Raw genomic sequence first — 18986 nt, 5'->3', positions numbered from 1 at the left:
TTCTGCTGATGGGTTTGTTTCCAATACAACCAAGAGGCATAGCAAAATGTTAGACATCGCTATAGCTTTAAAACTTTTCAACTTGGTTCCCACGTTATGAAAGCAGTGCACAGTAGCTACGTGCAATGCAAAGAAGAAGAAAAAGTACATGCAATGCCTGAGTAATAACTACATGTAGTTTGCAACTGATTGTACTATATTTGGGTTAATGTTCATTTGAGCAGGGTATTTTTGACTAAATAGCCAGTTATCGCACCAGTACTATTGGATTTACTGTAAGATTCCTATCTATTCTAGGAAGCAGTGAATTCCTTTCTTTTGGATCAGCTTCCCAGAGGATTCTGTACAATGTTTGGATTGCTCTAGGACTATTTCAATTGTAAAGCCTAAATAGTGCTTAAATTAGTTCTTAATGCACTTTCATGGCCATAATGCATATGGCCAAGATGGCTCCCCTCTCCAAATTCTGAAGCAGATGAAAGTACCTTTTATACATGAAAAAAATAGTGTGCAAGAGATTCAGATGTAGTTTTTAGAGCTGTGTGTGAAATGGTTCTTAGAAAAAATGTCTGGTTCATCCCATAAAATTGTAGCACATAGCAGAAGTGGATTTGGGGGGAGTGCAACTGGTTTGGGTGCATTTGGTGTGGAGCCTTGGGAGTGCTAAGGGATGCGGGTGGCGCTGTGGGTTAAACCACAGAGCCTAGGACTTGCTGATCAGAAGGTCGGCGGTTCAAATCCCCGCGACAGGGTGAGCTCCCGTTGCTCGGTCCTTGCTCCTACCAACCTAGCAGTTCGAAAGCACGTCAAAGTGCAAGTAGATAAATAGGTACCGCTCCAGCGGGAAGGTAAACAACATTTCTGTGCGCTGCTCTGGTTCGCCAGAAGTGGCTTGTCATGCTGGCCACGTGACCCAGAAGCTGTACGCCGGCTCTCTCAGCCAATAAAGCGAGATGAGCGCCGCAACCCCAGAGTCGGTCACAACTGGACCTGATGGTCAGGGGTCCCTTTACCTTTACCTTGGGAGTGCTGCTGGGGGCGCCACAATTATGATGTAAAATGAAAGGTTAGATGTTGTGGGGTTGGCACTGAATTTTAATGCTGCCCCTGAAATTTGAGACCACTGCCTATAGCATCTAGAAGGCACCACATTTGACTCCGTCACAGAGCATAGGACCGCACTCAGATTAAGAGGTTACTCCATCAGATACAGAGATCAAGTGGGCACTGCATTCCTTTGCTCTGGAACCAAGCCATTAGCATTAGCTTCAGGGTTTTGTGGGAATCACAGTACTCATGAATTCCCCTTTCCCATTGACTATTGTTTCTGATCCTCCTTGCTGTTTTGTTGCTGCCATCCTATAGTGGGGATTGGACTAGGAATGAGCTGCCAGGCAAGTAGTTAGGCAGGCAAGTAATGACTGTCAGTGAGGTAGGTGGCTGCTGCAAAAACTGGATGTGACAAGGTAGTGAGCAGCTGCCTCCTTCGTTCAAAAACTGCTGCTGTCATATCACACATAATATTGCTCCTCTTGATTGCCTTTCTGAGCATGTGCACACGATTTAACCAAGATGGTGGTAGTTTCTCAGGTCAAGTTTTTTTGTTAGTCTGTGAGGCTTGCTCAGGAACTTTGCTGAGGTTGGGCCTGGCTGCTGTTTCACCCCAGGGGAGAACTTCTCTGAGGTGCCTAAGTCCCATGTAACTGCAATGCGCTTTGGAGAGAAGCAGAAAAGGAGGCACAGGCATTAACAAATTTTCCTGTGATCAATCCTAAAACCATCCAGTGGGTTCTCACTCCCAACACAGATTTGGAGCAGCTGCACGCAATAAGCATTTCTGCTTTGATTTTAGTGGCATGTTGGGCAGATCTGTCTGAGCACATCACCATGGTCACAGCTACTGATTAACACGCACAGTGGCATGCTCATGCATAATTCACCATGGCAACTTTAAATATGTAGTGACCACAAAAGTTACTGCCAAATTGGGGGGGGCGGGCGAAGCACCTCAAAATTGTTATGAATCAGCTCCCGAGGCTAGCGTTCTGGAATCCGCATGACAGATTATTTAGGATGCTGTTTGTGGTTGTTTTTTCAACAGCTTAATGTGGATATATTGCTACTTTCATTATGTTCAATTGTGGATTATGTTACCTGATTTGTGAGGCATTTCTTTAGGGATTATTTCAGGGAACTTTCATTTGTGAAAGAGCTGCAAGCCAGATATTACTATTGCATTTACCAAGTCACATTCCAATGGGATTTACTCCCAAGTATGTAGTTTTAGGATCGAGGAGCTCTGAGCTGGTGATATCCCCCCGTTAAAAACAAATCTTATAATTAATCTTGGAAGTCTAGAAAAACCACAGCAACTAAACGATGCGGCCGCAAAGAGCGGAGGTTTTGTTGCGCTTGCATCAAACGCGCCACGTTTGCGACCGTTTCCCGTTCACTGCAGACGGGGCGGCGCGCTTCGCGAGGCTTCGCCGGGACTTCCGAGAGGAGTCAGGATCGCTAGGCCCAAGCCTGGCGCAGCCCCCAGTTCCTCCTCGCCCGAGGGAGGCAGCCAGCTTCCCGCAGGAGGCGGGGAGACGGGCCTGGAGAAAGGCGGCTGCCAGGAGGAGCGGGCCGGAACCGAAGTAGCTGCCATGCAGCAGCCCGAACGCGGCGGCGGCGGCGGCAGGCCCCAACGGGGAGGCGGCGGCCGGCAACCCCATCGTCGGCGGCCGGGCGGTCGCGAGAGGCCGGCGGAAGGTGCCGAAGGCAGCGGCAGCAGCGAGGCCGGTCCCGGCCGAGGAGGCGGGAGCCGGGGGAGAGGCGGGGGGAGAGGAAGAGGCAGGCGGGACGCTCGCGGCAAAGGGCCCGCCGCGCCTGCCTCCGCCCCTCCCGGTTATGAATCGGTAAGGAAAAAGAGACACACACGAGGCCGAGGCGGAGCTAAAGTAGATTCCCCTCCCCCCTCACGGCTTCTCTGTGGCAAAGCTTTCTTATCTGAGCCTCCGCCGAGGCTGTTACTATCTCCCTCTCCCTTAGCAACCAGGTTCTATCTAATATGTTAGGAGTTACATACATACATTGTTTGTGTGTGGCGGGGGGGGGGGTGTATTATATATTTATATATACATATATACAGTGCTTTTTCTGGGGGTAAGCAGGGGTACTCATACCCCCTAAACATTTTGTGAATCTTTGTACTTTGGTCCATTTACTGTATTTATTTTTCCTGTTTTGAACTATAAAATGGTGGTTTTCTTGAGTCAAAAGGAGAATACCCCTAAACATTTTTTTTAATAGAAAAAAGCACCGCATATATAGATACATATAGTGCATGGGTAGGCAAACAACGGCCCGGGGGCCAGATCTGGCCTTCTCAATCTGGCCCGCGGACGGTCCAGGAATCAGCAAGTTTTTACATGAGTAGAATGTGTGCTTTTACAGTACTTAAAATGCATCTCTGGGTTATTTGTGGGGCATAGGAATTATTTCATCCCCTCCCCCCAAAAATATATAGTCCGGCTCCCCACAAGTGGGACAGTGGACCGGCCCCCTGCTGAAAAAGTTTGCTGACCCCTGTTAGTGTGTGTGTGTCACTGCGCTTATTATGGGACTGTCTGCTTATGTTCCCTGTCACTTTGTTGCACACACAAAAACAACAAAGTTTTAAACAAACAGTTGGGCTTACGTACATGAAAGGGGTGGCAGTGGGTCTCCGCAGATCCATTTTTGTTGAGGTGTGGTGAAGGTCACTTGTTCTCATGCCCTTCACCACCTCCCCGCCCCAATGTATTATATTATTCAAGTAAGAGAATTGTGCTGGAAGTTTGTCCTACAGTGTACCGTATTTTTCGCCCTATAGGACACACTTTTCCCCCTCCAAAAATGAAGGGGAAATGTGTGTACGTCCTATGGGGCAAATGCAGGGTTTCGCTGAAGCCTGGAGAACGAGAGGGGTTGGTGCGCACCGACCCCTCTCGCTCTCCAGGCTTCGCGGACCTCTCCGCAAGTAGTGGGAGCGCTCCCGCTGCTTGCGGAGAGTTGTCTGCATGCGAAGCCTGCGCGCGCTGAGCTCAGCGCGTCCAGGCTTCACGGACCTCTCCGCAAGCAGCGGGAGCCAGCGCTGCGCTCCTATGGCTTGCAGAGAGCTGCCTGTTTGGGTACTGGGGTCGGGGGAAGCTCGGGCCTCCCCCGCCCCAGCCCTGCGCCTGGGGGGAAAAATAATTTCCCCCCTTTATTTCCCCCCCAAAAAACTAGGTGCGCCTTATGGGACGGTGCGTCCTATAGGGCAAAAAATACGGTAACTCAGTGTGGTGTTAATCAGAATTAATCCCCATTGAATTAAAAAAGACTTATTCACGTAAGTGTGTTTACAGGATGGCAGCCTTAGGTTGGGAGCAATTAGGTTCACCGCCCTTTGTGAACAGAAATTCTGATACCCCAGTTTAAATGTGACTCTGGGTGTTGAGTGAAAAATTACCTGTATGGGGCTATATATTGGCCAGAATAGGGTTTAAATAGGGTTGTTGGCTCCCAGTGTGCAATGATTGCAGGTGCAAAACTAGCCTGTTCACACAGGAACTGATGACCCAATTTAAATGTGTTGCCCACAGCATGACATCTGGTGTCATGTTTAAACCAGACCTGGCCAAGGAGACAGGGAAGTTTTCCTCAAAAAGTGTAAAACCTGAGTGTTTTTCTTTCGTTAAGGGAATGCATCTTTGCTTGTTTGGGGACTTCAGCTGTTCTGTGGAATCTCTTCTCTGGGTCATCAGCATGCCTAAGGTGATGGCAGCTGTACAGCCACTGTTGCCTCAGAGATGGCATAGGACAAAGTGACAGACAGTTACTGTTCAGAGGGAAAGCTTGGACTGAGCTCTGGGTTTGCATGGCAGCTGGAAGAAGAACAGATTTGTGCAGTCTTGTCGGATGCACTCTAAGCACTGTGACAGCATTGTGATCATGCAGTTACATTGACAGGACACAAAGTTGACAGCATGTGCATAGGCGATGTGCTACAAGTGTAGCTGCCAGTCACATGTGACACCTTAGTAAATATGAACGTGCTTTAGTAACACACACACATAGTAATTACAAAAATAAATCATTAGCTAGATCACCCCCACCCCGAGTGTAGCAGTCTCGTTCTGGCAGTTGGCCAGAAGAGTAAAATTTAGGTTGAGTCAGTAAAATCCTGGCTAGGTGGCAGACTTCCATATTTGTAAATTATGTTTGTGACTAATTTGCTGGTTAAGCGTTCCAGGTAAATTATACTTCCCATGACTGTGATTATGCAACTTAGAATGTTGATAATATTTCAGCCCAGAATGGATCAATAGTGCTCAGCTTCAGAGGATTTCTAGGGTATTCTTGATGTTAACCATTGAGTGCTTCCAGATGGGGGCTTAATGTATTATTGGAAATTGACAACAGTTTTTTTAAAAAAACTTTTTAGAATCCCCTTAAATCTAGAAGGGGGAGGGAACATGGATGGTCATTTTGACAGTGGCACACAATAGCGCTGTGTACATACTGCAAAAAACCTTGTGTGCATAAAGACCAACACCATAACAAAGACCTATCTGGAAGCACCACTATATATACTGGCAACTACATGAATTCAGTGGGATTTATTTCACAGTAGGCCTGTATAGAATCCAGTTGTGTATAAATACGGTTAATATTTTACAATTGCAATCCTATGCAGGTTGATTCTTTGGGGCTTACTCCCAGGTAAATGGCCTTACTGCTTTAGGGGTATTGTTGAGTTAGGCATATTGTATTTTGTTGTAAGTCTTGTAATACTTGAAGAAGACTTCTTTTGTTTGCCTCTAAATTTGTAGGAGAGTGATGTTATATTATTTTTGTGCTGTTTATTTTGGATTGTGGTAGATTTTGACTATAAGCAATAAAGTTCATAACAGAATTTAAATTAAGTAGGATTACCAAATGTAATTTATTTTAAGGGGTGTTCATTATTTCAGAATATTACAAGTAATGCCCTTAATTTTTTTTATAGTTCTATAGAATCACTAATCTTTCAACAGAGAAACCTAAGATATTTGCACAGTTATTTATAGCAGTGCAATTAAAGTATTTTGGTTTGAATGTTTTAGCTTATTTTTTATGATGCTTCTATGAAGCATTTCAAGTGGTCCTTAAATTATTATTACAAAGTACAAAAAGATAGATCATTGTCCCAACTAGAGGTAGGCAGCTAATTACAGTACAGGGAATACTGAGGAAGGGAGACACAATGGTAACATTTCTTTTAAAAAGAGGTACTAAAGTTTACTTTTAAAATTTCTTGTAATGAGTCCTACCTGGAAGCGTGCCACGCACCTTGGAAACTCTGCTCCTTCTAATGTGTAGGAATAGGCTGCAGTTGTTCAATGGTGCCTTCCTTGGTCACATGTCTTTATTGTGGCTTTTCATCCCAGGGCTAAGTTGTTGAAAACAGATTGTGTGGTTGAGCTCAGTCACAAATTAAACCCTGTTCTTAAGTCTCAAAATCTGATGTACGTAATACCCATGCAAAATATTTTGGTTTAAAAAGATACTTTCCTTTGCATTTAAAACAGGAGTGAAAAATAGACCCAAAGTCTATAGTCGTCTCCAAAGGTTAAAAAATACAATGAAGGAACCAAGCTGAAGGTGCAAAAATGAGTGGTTAATAGCATTACTTATAGATAAATTATTTGTTTTCCTACAAAGCTGGGATTATTAGGGAAAATTACATGAACTGTTTGTTAGCTGCTTTTGTACTTGTTTTAAAGTTCAACAGGCAGTACTATACAGTGGTACCTCGGGTTACATACACTTCAGGTTACATACGCTTCAGGTTACTCCGCTAACCCATAAATAGTGCTTCAGGTTAATAACAGAAATTGCGCAGCAGCGGCGCGGCGGCGGCAGTGGGAGGCCCCATTAGCTAAAGTGGTGCTTCAGGTTAAGAACAGTTTCAGGTTAAGAACTGACCTCTGGGATGAATTAAGTTCCTAACCCGAGGTACAACTGTACAACGTTCTTGTAAAATAGGTCAATGTTATCTCAATGTTTCAAATAGGGGAGATAAGTTAATGGTTGAGGTGAGATTTGGGCTCTTTCTGGTCCACGGTCTGTTCTCTTAGAAGCAACATTACCACAAGCTCTCTGTTAAGCAGTTATCATTAAAATCAAATAATTTGTGAGAAGGTCACAGTAACTTCGTACAAAAGCAGAGTAGAACATAATGTGCCATGTGTAATCTCTTACGCCAAAATGTACTTGGCAAATGTTTATTCAGCTTTTAGAAATCTTCACAAGAGGAGTTTGCATGCCTCACCAAGCAGCTTGATAAATCACTTTCATATTGGCCCTCCCACAATTGTTAATATTGTATATGCTTCAGTTGCAGCTTACTCTGACAGCTGTTGTTAGACTCTTTAGAAAGCTATGTTAAAGATACTTTGTAAAGGTACAAGAAAGCATGTATATTGCCACACCATGTTGTACAGGTAGCAAAAATATATATACATGCATTCTTATCATTCACAATGGTGTATGAAGTTACATCTACACAGAAAAATTATGACAGGATTTCTGAGGCAGCCCTGACTTAAGCATTTGTATTACAGGGTTCTGTCCACATGAGGGCAAAATGTTCTATACAGTATTATGTATATGGTCGGAAATATAAAATATGCATGCAGTTCCATGAATTTTTGCTCAGTGATTGGAATACAGTTTGTCCTCTGGGTATTGGGAGTAACTACCACATCATTTGTGGAGTGATCTTATGCAGCAATAGGACATTTGATCCACATGCTAGCCAATCAGGTTATTGATTATTGATAGCCAGTGTGGTATAGTGGTTAGTTTGTGGGAGACCAGGGTTCGAATCTCCAGTGAGCCATGAAGCTCATTGGGTGACTCTGGGGCAGCCACATCCTTTCAGCCTAACCTACCTACAGGGTTGTTTTGGGGATTAAATGAGGAGTGGAAGAACTTGGAGCTCACTGGAAAAAATGTAGGATATAAATGCAATAAACAAATAATAAACAAATTATTGCTTACTGATTATATTTGTTCCCCACTTTTCATAATTTCATAGTTGGAGTGCAAGCAAATTTTGAGGCTTGAATAAAACTTTATACTGTACTGTATATGTTTACTTTTAAGAGCATCATATTTGAATTAGTAGACACATTTCTTCCCAGACCTGTAAAAATAATTAACTGTTAGGCTTTGTTTCCAGATACATCATGTTGGTTAACGTCTGGATTCCTCCCTATTTATGTGAATGATTGGTAAACTGCTTCTGGTGGCATTAGATCCCATCTTTACCTAAATTGTCTGAGAGGATTGTTTAATCACCGATCTGAATAATTTGTATTTAATGATTTTCAGTCAAATCCTGTTGTATGTTTACTGAGATGCAAGCCCCACTATGTCCAATGGCACTTACTTCCAGAAAAGTATGCATGGGATTGTAGTCCTGGTGTATTTAACTATTAAGGCATTATTCTTGGGCCCATAAGGGCCTGAACATATTTTTCAGAGATAGCAGTTACACTGCACAGTATTTTGAGTTATAAATTATCTTTTTAGTCAGAGTAATTTGAACATAAATGCAACAAATGGTGTATTTGGGAAATAAGAGCTGGTTTCTAACACCTTCAGGAAACAAATTTATATTGCAAAGTGTGAATAGGGATCACTTAGAAAGAAAGCTATTATGTTTGATATTTTAATCTCTTGTTCACTTTGGCATTTCTGTCTCTAGTATTATGCTTCTCTTGTTTTATATGTCTATAATTATGAGAAAGCTCGGATAAATCTGTAAGGATTATGTCATATTAAATTAAAATCATATTTCTGCCACTGTTATTGGCTAGCCACATTGTCATGCAGATGAAAGATAAAATATATAAATTATTTTGTGGAGAAAAGACCAAGTATGAATGCAATTACTGGCAAGTGGCCCAAACTATAATGTTTTTGTTTTTATAAACAAATCTAATTTGCAGAAATGAATATACTTACTGGTTTAGCCAGTTAGAATACAGAAAATGACATGATAGATTATTTCCAAAACAAATTATTTTGCAATGAAGTTCAAACAGCTAAATCACAGAACTAAATGTTTTTGATGTGTTTCTTGTTGACTGTATTTCTTGTCACAATGCAGCAACATATCTGCATCCTCCTTGGATTCAGTGAAATTCAATGAATTGGGTAAGAAAGATTATCATAAAAGCAAATGGAACCTGAATAGCCAATCTGTGTGGCAAAATGAAACACGCAGCAAGCTACTTAGATTTACTTCATGCTTTTTTCATGTTGATTTTAATGTTTTAAGTTGTAGACTGGTGTGGTGGTGCGTACCTGCAATACAGCTACAACTGGAGATTGAGGCTGGTGAATCGCTTGAGCTCAGGACTTTGGGGCTGCTGTGGGCTATGCTGATTGGATGTCTACACTAAGTTTGGCATCCATGGTGTGATATGTTTGAAATGCAAGGCATAAAGCAACCCACGTGAAAATGGGTGCAGATTTCCTGCCTCAACAATTACGCTGCTTTCAAATTGGAACATTTTCCAGGTATTGTATCTAAACATCCTATTTAGACAGGCTTTAAGCTTCCTGATTTTTGAATGGATGGTGCAGGGAAGCCAGGTGTTGTGGACTTGTTACTTATTTATTAAATTTGTATACCACTCTTCATCCAAAGATCACAGGGCGGTTCGCAACATAAAAGCTGCCAATAGAAGTTAAGGGCAGTATCCAAAATGTTAATGTTGTTGTGACAGAACATCAGTGTGCCCAATCCCCACGAAACTCGAACACGTTCTTCTGATGTAATTTAGAATGCAGGAGATAATGTACCCGGCTCGTGATGTTCTAGGATTGTAGGAAGATCCTGGCCATGTTGGAGCATCTATATCATGGCCGCTTTTCATGCTGGCGTTGCTCCAGCTTCTGAAGGTGGTGTGTGTGGACTGCAGAGGTGGGTAGTGGCAAACAAGGCAAATGCAGCTTTCTTGACCAATTTCTACCCCTTCCAGTCTTTTAAGATGTTTTCTCCCCCTTCCTTATCCACTATAGCAAACAGGAGTATACCACAATTAGAGTGTTAATTTTAATGGATGGTAACATCTTGCATTGTTTATTTTGTATCCTTATTTATGCATTATAGCATACTAATTTCTCTGTAAGTTCTGCACAATTCTTTTGTGTAATGTTGACCACATTATGTTAGCAAACATTACAGTTTGTTCCATGCTACGATATGGATAAAAAGCATCAGAGCAAACACCTCTTGAAAATGTGTTTCATTCAATCAACCTTGCAATTAGCTACTTGCCTAGGACAAATTGTAATTGCCTCTGGGTGAGCAGTTGAATGGTAGGAAGCTTAAGGCTTAAGGGTTGGGAGAGTACTGTGTTGCGCTACAGTATAGCATCAAAACACTATTTCTGTGTGAGCATTTCTTCTTTCAGCAGGGCTGCCTGGTTGCACCCTGGAGATTCTTTATTTAACTTTAAATCTTCTACAGCTTTGGGAGGTTGGTAGTCACAGATTTTCCCTTGTGTTTTCACCTTCTGACCCTTTTCAGTTGTCCTGATTCCTTATCCACTATACGAAGCTTGATTCCAGGAGTGCCAAGTAGGAATTACATGCATTGGGGATTGGTGGGGAAGAGACCAAATGGCTGTGGTCGCAGGGGAGCAATTCATTTGTCCATTTAAGTTAGTTGATGGGATAATTAATTGTGTGATTTAACTGTGTGCTGTGTAATTCATTGTCCTGTTTCTTCCAGATTACATTGTATGATCTCAGGTTCTAGTATAATAAGAGTTGGAAAAAATCTCCCTATTCCCTTTCTCCACACTATGGACATTTTTAAAAACCATTATCATAAACCAGTTTTCTGAACTAAAAAGCCCTAAATATTCTAACCTTTGTAGGGGAGTAATTCCAGCTCCTTGGTAATCTTGATTGTTCTTTTATTCATCTACAAAAACTAAGTATTGGGTGTTTTGTTATTGAAACATTTTACTCCACATTTTGAATGAACACAGTATTCTGGCTGAAAAGGAAACTGTTAGCAATGAACAGCAGGTGGAGTAGGCAGTTGACTTTTCACTTTCGTATTGATCCTATCCAATATTTGCTGTACATGGTTATTCTAGGCGTTAGAGCAGAAGTAGTAGTTGACTGCTAAAAGAAACACTGAAAAAGACATCAGTGACTCCCCACCCACATTTCTTGGTAGGACTTGCATGCTAAAGAGGAGCTAAGCAGAAAAGAAGAGACTGGATGGGCTAAAAGAGCAACTTTTATCCTAGTTAGAAATTATATATATATAACATTGGCATGTAAATTTACAGAATGATCTTAGCAAGGTTTACTCTCATTGGGTTAAGTGGGATTTTCTTCCAGTAATTAAGCATAAGATCACAACATTGAAGTGCTTTATATATGTTTTTCTAAGATTTGTTATCTCATGCATTGAAAGCTAAATCATTTTTAATCTTTGTGTTAACCCATTTGTGAAGATACTCTTCAATTTGTTCTTAAAATAAGGTTAAATTGACTGTACAAAAGTGTTATACATCATCTTTTGATCAGTGCCTGTCTTGTTGGTGAATGGAGTGTTAATTTTGTAATGCTTCTTTTCTGGATTGCAAGCAGGTGAAAATCTTTATAGCTAAGTACTCTTAATTTTAGGTGACTCACCCCCTCCTTTCCCCAGTAAATAAATAAAATTGAACTAGGATTGCTTGGAAACTAAATTCTTCATGTGTCGTGAGAAAACTTGGTGATGTAATCCCCCAATTACTAGGATATCTGTTATAAAAACAACTCAATAAATGGGGAGAATTTGGTCTGTGAAACAGAGTTCATTAACAATTTGAAAGGCATCTGCTTACAATTTCTCTAATTAAAAATCTGGAATATTTAATTTGCAATTTCTGAGACTCAAGTATTCTTGCAATATTCAACCTAGGGTAACAGCTGAGTTAATATAGTGCAAAGTATGTGATCAGATAGGCAGTCCACAGGAAGGGGTGGACCATACACCAAACAATAACTCTAATTATTTTATTTTACTACATTAGAGCTAATGATTGTTTTTGTTTTTTCTAGTTCTCAGTAAATACTTTTTTAAAAAGTCAATATTTTATAGCTTTTGATTAGAGCTCAAATTTTCAAACCAACTCTATAATTACCTAACCATACCTTGGAAAAGTGGTATAATCTTTCATGGGTGATACAATATTTTGAAAAGGCTTTCTCTGGGATTAGAACTCTAATGTAACGAATCACTTCCATGGGTGTAATTCCTTCTGGATGTACTTTTAAGATTTATTTATTTTTAAATCTTCCACACTTATAATATCCAATGAACCCCTAGACTGTGATGTAAGCTTTCACAGTTCTCACCACAGTTTCTCCAATTTCTGTTGTGCATTTTGGAGTTTTTAGTCTTTTCAGTCTTTGAATTCACCTTTAGCCCAAACATGCAAATTGGGGACCCACTTACTAATTTTATATCATATATTTGTAAAGCATCAGTGCAGCTGTTGCAACCAGCTTTAGATCATGCTGTGACCTAGTATTGGATCCTTATAGAGCAGAAGACGTAAGATAGTACATATATGTGGTTAAATTTAACTGGGCAATTTCTTTTCTCTGGCATGGCTTTAAAGTCTTACTGCTGAGGAGCGTAAAGTGGGGGTAGTTTTACCCTCTTTGATTCCCCACAGTATGTCATATTCCTTCAGCTCTGTACCATGCTGCTCAAAGAGGCTGCACGTACAATGGCTAGGCTAAGTGCTTTGCATGTCTTCTGAGTTAGAGTGAAAGAGCTTTGAGGTTGCTTAGCAACCACCAAACATGCGTCAGAACTGGAAAGTGAGAAAGCCATCTTGTTCAACTTATTTATTTTTTGTATTCTGAAAAAGTGGAATGAGAATTCTACTGCAATTATTGCTATAAAGGCAAAAGTCAGTAGGTGCTTTGCCTGACCACTTTAATTGTGTTCAAGCCTGTAACCCAATGGACACTTATTCCCAAGCAATCCTCACTGAACTCAGTGAGACTTATTCCAGACACAGCAAACAGTTTTGTGACATCGTTAAGACTAATATTTATAATGGCATAAGTTTCTGTCAGTTATAGTCCACTTCATCAGATGCATTAAATGTTATCCTGAGGTGGTGTGTGTGTGTGTGTCTACGCAATTGGGCAGGGCTAGGGAGAAGAGAATGTAAAAAGGGGGTCAGAAGGAAATGAAATATAGAAAGTAAAGGTAGAATTACAAACAGTGATAATTATGTTATTAAGCATAGCCATTCACAAACAATAGGGTGATGAGAAAAACTTTTGTCTCAATTGAGTCTACAACTTGATAAATTGTAATTCAGAAGTTTCCCATTACAGTGTCTCTTTGAAGCTCCCATATTCAAGTATGGCCACCTTAAGGTCCCTTATAGCAGGCATCTCCAAACTTAGCCCTCCAGATGTTTTGGGACTACAACTCCCATGATCCCTAGCTAACATGACCAGTGGTAAGGGATGAAGGGAATTGTAATCCCAAAACATCTGGAGGGCCAAGTTTGGGGATGCCTGCCTTATAGAGTATGGATGTTGAAATTTTCCCCTGCATGGTTTTTAAAATATTTTATATATATATATATATATATATATATCTACTAACAATTCCTCTCTGCATTCAACATATGACAAACAGAACAGACTCTGCACAAAATAATACATTGACACAAATGTGATAGCCGAAATGGCAATATCCAAATGCACTGTGGAAACATTCCAACCTCTTTGGCTACCCCTATGGAAATTCTTCCAGTTACTGTGCCCAGACCCATAGATTTGCTGTAGTGCTGTTGCATAGATTGAGGGTGATATGGGGAGCCTATATCCAATGACAGGATAATGCATGCAGAACTTTGCATTAGCATGTCAAGATTAATACACACCACCTTTGTTTGGAGTAGCCACAAATATAGCAGTAGCCATTCAGACTTCTTCTGTGGTCGTAGTCCTGTGATTTGTGGTCCTCTGAGGTGGGAAAAAGGACTCCAAATGTTTGGTATTAGTAATGCAGAGGTACTCAGCTTAAAGGTAACTGTTCAAAAAGAGTGGTACTTAAATGTATTGATAGTGCAAGAATGCATCCATTTTCTGCCTTAGAAAAATGAATTGGACAATCTTACTGGTTTCCTACTACATTTAACTCAATCATATCTTTTGAAGTCACAAAAAAAGGTTTCCTGGAATTAAAAGTGGTGTGTTTGTGCACACACATGAACATGTACAATAACTCAGAAGTCTGGCAAATTACTCCTGCAAGTTGAAAGTAGCTAGAGGACATGCTACAAAAGACTGATTTTTTTGCAGTATGGCATGACTTTATTTACAAATGAAGAAGCCCATGGCTGTATAGTCCTCCTTGTTTATTCCAAGGTGTGGGTTTTGTGAAAGGCAGACATATGCTCTTTATATTTCTGTTGGACTACTAGTAATTGGGAAGCAAGGGAAACAATGATGTTAACTCTTCATTACTTAGTTTTTTCATTTGGTGAGTCTGTGAATTCCTTAGGGAAATGCATGTTTGCACAGAAAATATTGTAGTTTTGTCTTCTCCTGTATTTTTCATTACACAAGAATTTAGTGCTTTTTTTGTTACTTCCTTTTATTTGTAGAAAATTCTCCTTTCATAATTTATAAATGTTAGTAAAAACTAAATTTTAAAAGTAACTAATTGCCAGCAAAAATGAATAGTTAGGCATTTCTGTTTGACAGCATGGAGTTTGGACTTTGAATAAAATTTTATGATGATTGTACCAGTTGTGTTTGCTCGGGGGGGGGTAGGTCAAATGCTTTGCCTGCAGAAGTTCCTGGTTCAATCCCTGACATCTCCAGATAGGGCTGGGGAAAACTGCTGTCTAAAACCCTATTGTGCCATTGTAGAGCACCATCGATACCTAGTACTGATAGATCAATAACTGCCTTGGTTTGGAGATGGTGGCATTTTATGTACCTGTGTCTGGTATTTCTTGTGCTTTGGAAAGGAGGTACTGCGTATGGAAGAGGCTTCTCTGTTGATGTAAATACTAATAAATAAATTGTGCACACAAACTCTACCGGTAAGCACTGTGATATTTTGATTCAAGGTTACAGAGTGCTTTTCTACTTGCAGGTCTGCTTTCAGAGAAACTTCGTATTAAGTCCTCTTTATAAGGCATTTTCTGCAGGTGGAAATTAATTCCTGAGTACAAACAACAGTGTCTTTAAAGTACAGATGAATGGTGTCATTTGTGAATAGTGCATATAAGTTTAAATGTGTGACTTTTGCTGTCAAATACATGCAAGCAGGTGTCTGATCAGGGCTAGTCTGCCATGCGGCAAGGTAAAGCAACATGCTTCAGGCTGCAACACCATGGGTGGTAGAGGAAAAGAAGAAGGCAGAAATGTCTGAATGATGCAGCAAGACTTTTTAAAAGTGTCCATACCAGAAGGGTAGCACCATTTGTACTCTGCTTACGGCAGAAAAATGTCTTGAGCCAGTACTGCATTTGATACTTAGTAGACAACCACTTGTGTATACTATGTATGTATGTATGTATGTATGTACTGTGCCGTGCATGAAATTTGTTTTTTGTTGTTGAGGCTTGTTTTCTGATAATGAAAATAGTGGTGTGAAGCTGACTTTATATGTGTGTGAAATGGATTGAGGCAACTGTAGCCATGTATGCCCATGTGTTGGGAGGTGTGGGAGACTCCTTTGTAAATGATCCCCTAAGTGCTGGTTTTTATGTTTTTTACAACATGAGTCATTAGCCCTTTCAGCTGGTTGTGAATGAAACAGCTGAAACTAGAAAACCACGTGAATGTACATTTTCTTCTTAAAACTATTAGTTGCGTTAGTGGTCATATTTTCTATTGCTAATGTTTCTGAAGTCTGAAACCCAGGTAGCATGTAACTATGTCTCCTTACTGACATTAGGCTTAAAGGAAAACAACAACAAAGTGTTTGATGGAACCTTACAGACTAACACATTTGTTGTAGAGCATTCCAACCCCGAGATCCACTGTTCTAGATGCTCTGCTAGTGAGCAGCACCCATTGCACTGTCCAAACAGTGGCGGAGGGTTGGAGATACTCCAAGTAGATCCATTGCCAACCCTGCTGCCCTCATGTGATGGCAATGACCCTGATCTGAGTCCCATTTGCTGCAACAACTTGGGAGCTGGCACTTTCTGTCCTGCCAGTTTCAGCAATACCGTCAAAGCTACACCACTCCATCAAGTGTTGCTGCTACTAACTGAGGGTTGGATTGATCCGTTAGCATTTAATGTGCCTCAAGACTCTATGCTGTGTTTGCTGTAACACTGAACCTCAATCATTTTGTTGGTTTGTCTTTTCTGAAAATTAATTAGCAAGTGAAAGAAGCTGCAGGAGCTGTAATCTTAGTCTCTAATAGTATATATTTTAAAAGAATGAACAAAATGGTTAAAATCGGGGTTTGACAAGTTTTTTTAAAAAACATGTACAAGTTCTTATTTTCCATTCTTTGTAGAACAAATATGGGGTGGCCTAGGGAACAGCTGGCTTCCTAGATGTGCAAAGCAAGATTGCTGGAAGCACCGGCTGCAGTTGTGCCTCTGTTATTTATAATGTGACAAAGAATGTGATATTTTGTTTTCATTTGGGAGAGCAAGAGTATCTGTGCATATGCATTTTTCCAGCACTGCTAGCATTTCAGTTTTTCACATGGAGCCTGAGTAATGCAAATGGTTATCCATGTGATAATGAAAGCAAAGCCACCAGATGAAGGTGTTTCAATCTTGGAGGCAAAATGGTAGTCCTGTTTAGCCGTTTTTTCAAGAGTGTACTAAATGTGTTAAGGAGTGGGACCCTGTCCTTCTGGTCATGACCTGATGTTTCATGTTAAGTAAGTCAGACAATAGAAAACAAGAAGCAATGCTCGTACAACTGTAGTCCTTCATGTGATCAGGACCCCAGCATACAAATGTAGGCACACTGGTGCTTTTCAAATTTCCTACACAGTGCGTACCGGTAGATGTTGAGGTGAGGCCCATGGGGCATGGTGATATTTGGGATGGGTGACAACAAAACATATGACCTCCTTCCACAGATGTTTAACGTACATCTGGGTCTATGACTGAACAAAGCTGGGGTTCCTGTTACAGCACAGGTCAATGTTTGTTCTTCAGCTCTCATTGATCCTAATTGGCAGTTATTTTATTTGTAAAGCAGTGTTACTGGGTCTGCCCAAAAACCAAAAACCACAAATAGGACATGCAGATGAGTTGCAGATTCTTGATTTGTAGGGGGGTTGGACTAGATCACCTTTGGGATTTCTCCCAGCTTTACATTTCTATGATTCTGTGATTCTATGTTCACAATTTAATGTTAACATGTGGCGGGAGAACTCCTCATCTGTATCCATAGGCACATTATTAGTGTTGCTTCTGTTCTGTTAACAAAATTCAGTCACCTAGTCTTTTTCTTAGTTTTCTGAGAGAACCAATATATTGGTAAAAGGACAAGAAAGGACCAACTTTTTCTGTTTTATGCTCCATATGAGGTCAAAGCTAATGACCTGGTGTCCAATGTTGATGAAGTGTTTTTTGTAATTTTTTTGGCCTCCCATAAATGTACACAACATAGATTAGAAAGTTGTGTGCCCACTATCTGTTTCTGTAGCTGACCTTTTTTTCTAATTAAACCTTTTACCTTTGGTAGATCTCTCTAAAGGTCACAGATGAAGGAAATAAGTGAAAGAAATCATTCTTCATTGCATGAATTGCATGAGGTGTAATATTATTGGCAGTAGGAGAATGATTGAGAAAATGTTATAAACTATCATAGTTACTGAAGGGCAGTATGGAAAGCTGTATTTATGAATGCCTTAAATGTCAGAATGAAGCCAATACAACGTATGTAAACTAATGAATGCAACATATTTCCCCTTTCCTAGATTTGTTTTCTTCTGTACTGTCCAGTTTTATAATTTTGTCAGCCTTTATTAATTTAATTTCAGCAGTACTGTTTAAAATAGCTGTGTACGAGCAGCAGAAAGGCAGAAACGAACATTTTAAAGCTCAAGAAAATTGATGCTGTTCTACCTTCAGATTTTAATAACCATCTTCAGGCAAAGTCTGAAGAGAGCAATGTACCAATCCTTGAGGAGTGCTGCAACTTTAACAGTTTGGTAGTTTCTGATAAAATTGTGGTTGAGTTATTTGTACCAATGGTTACTTTCGAATGAATAGCTAATGATTAATTGGAAGGATATTGGGCTTATCTTCACAATGCGCAACTGGGAAAACAGGAAGTATAATGGAGGACAATTTAATTAATTTCAGTGAGACAACAAACTAGATTGTTTGATTTCTCATCACACCACCTCTTCTGTCAGCTGCTAGGTTGCCAAAGGAGCAACCAATATAATTTATTATGCCTGTCGTTACAAAAAAGGCACAGAAATGATGTTCCTTCCCCAGCTTTTGTATTTACAGAGTAGAACTAGCATTTTAACTTGCAGCTGAGAAAAAAACAACCTGTTTTCTGATTGCAAAACTAGTCACTCTCTGATACTTCACAAGAGAAAGTTGGCTGTATTCATTTGTGGTTTCTTCTGAATGTGTTGAGTCTAGTTATCTTGATATTTGTGAATGAGTTCTTCCCTGATTTGCCTAAAGTGTTGCCTGATGGGAATTCAGAGACACCAAAAAATAATAAGGGTTTGCAGTGTAGGAGCTGAAGCAAATACAGCCTGCGCTGGAAATGATTGGTACAAGAGGAGACTCATGAAGCCTACACAGGTATGGCGAGGAAGTACTCCTATCGACTTTGTAATTCCCCATGTAGTGCATGAAAGCATTAATAAGTGGAACGAAGCTCCACAGAGGAGGTAGACAAAAAAACCTGTGAATTATAAAGACAAAATAGACTGG

At 40.5% G+C, this 18986-nt stretch overlaps 2 protein-coding genes across 4 annotated transcripts in view; one reads left to right on the top strand and one right to left on the bottom strand.

The window, feature by feature from the left end:
* CHRM5 (cholinergic receptor muscarinic 5) overlaps positions 1-18986 on the bottom strand; it is a 59645-nt gene that overhangs the window by 5004 nt on the left and 35655 nt on the right. Inside the window, exon 2 of one of the 2 annotated variants that reach the window (XM_081886882.1) lies at positions 6318-6436. The exons of the other annotated variant lie outside the window; for it this stretch is intronic. The gene's annotated coding sequence lies outside the window, so the exon portion shown is untranslated. The remainder of the gene's footprint in view (positions 1-6317; positions 6437-18986) is intronic. 2 annotated transcript variants of the gene reach the window in all.
* AVEN (apoptosis and caspase activation inhibitor) overlaps positions 2474-18986 on the top strand; it is a 116882-nt gene continuing 100369 nt past the window's right edge. Inside the window, exon 1 of one of the 2 annotated variants that reach the window (XM_081887279.1) lies at positions 2474-2900. In XM_081887279.1, coding sequence (XP_081743405.1) covers positions 2649-2900 — 252 coding nt within the window. In that variant the 5' untranslated portion in view covers positions 2474-2648. Of the gene's footprint in view, positions 2901-12861; positions 12895-18986 lie in introns of those variants that run through there. The other variant, XM_081887280.1, reaches the window with a different exon arrangement.

Source organism: Podarcis melisellensis (genome assembly GCF_964234715.1).
Source record: "Podarcis melisellensis genome assembly, chromosome: 1".
Classification (NCBI taxonomy): domain Eukaryota; kingdom Metazoa; phylum Chordata; class Lepidosauria; order Squamata; family Lacertidae; genus Podarcis; species Podarcis melisellensis.
The sequence above is the reverse complement of the archived record's forward strand: the minus strand, read 5'-3'. Positions and strand labels throughout refer to the sequence as shown.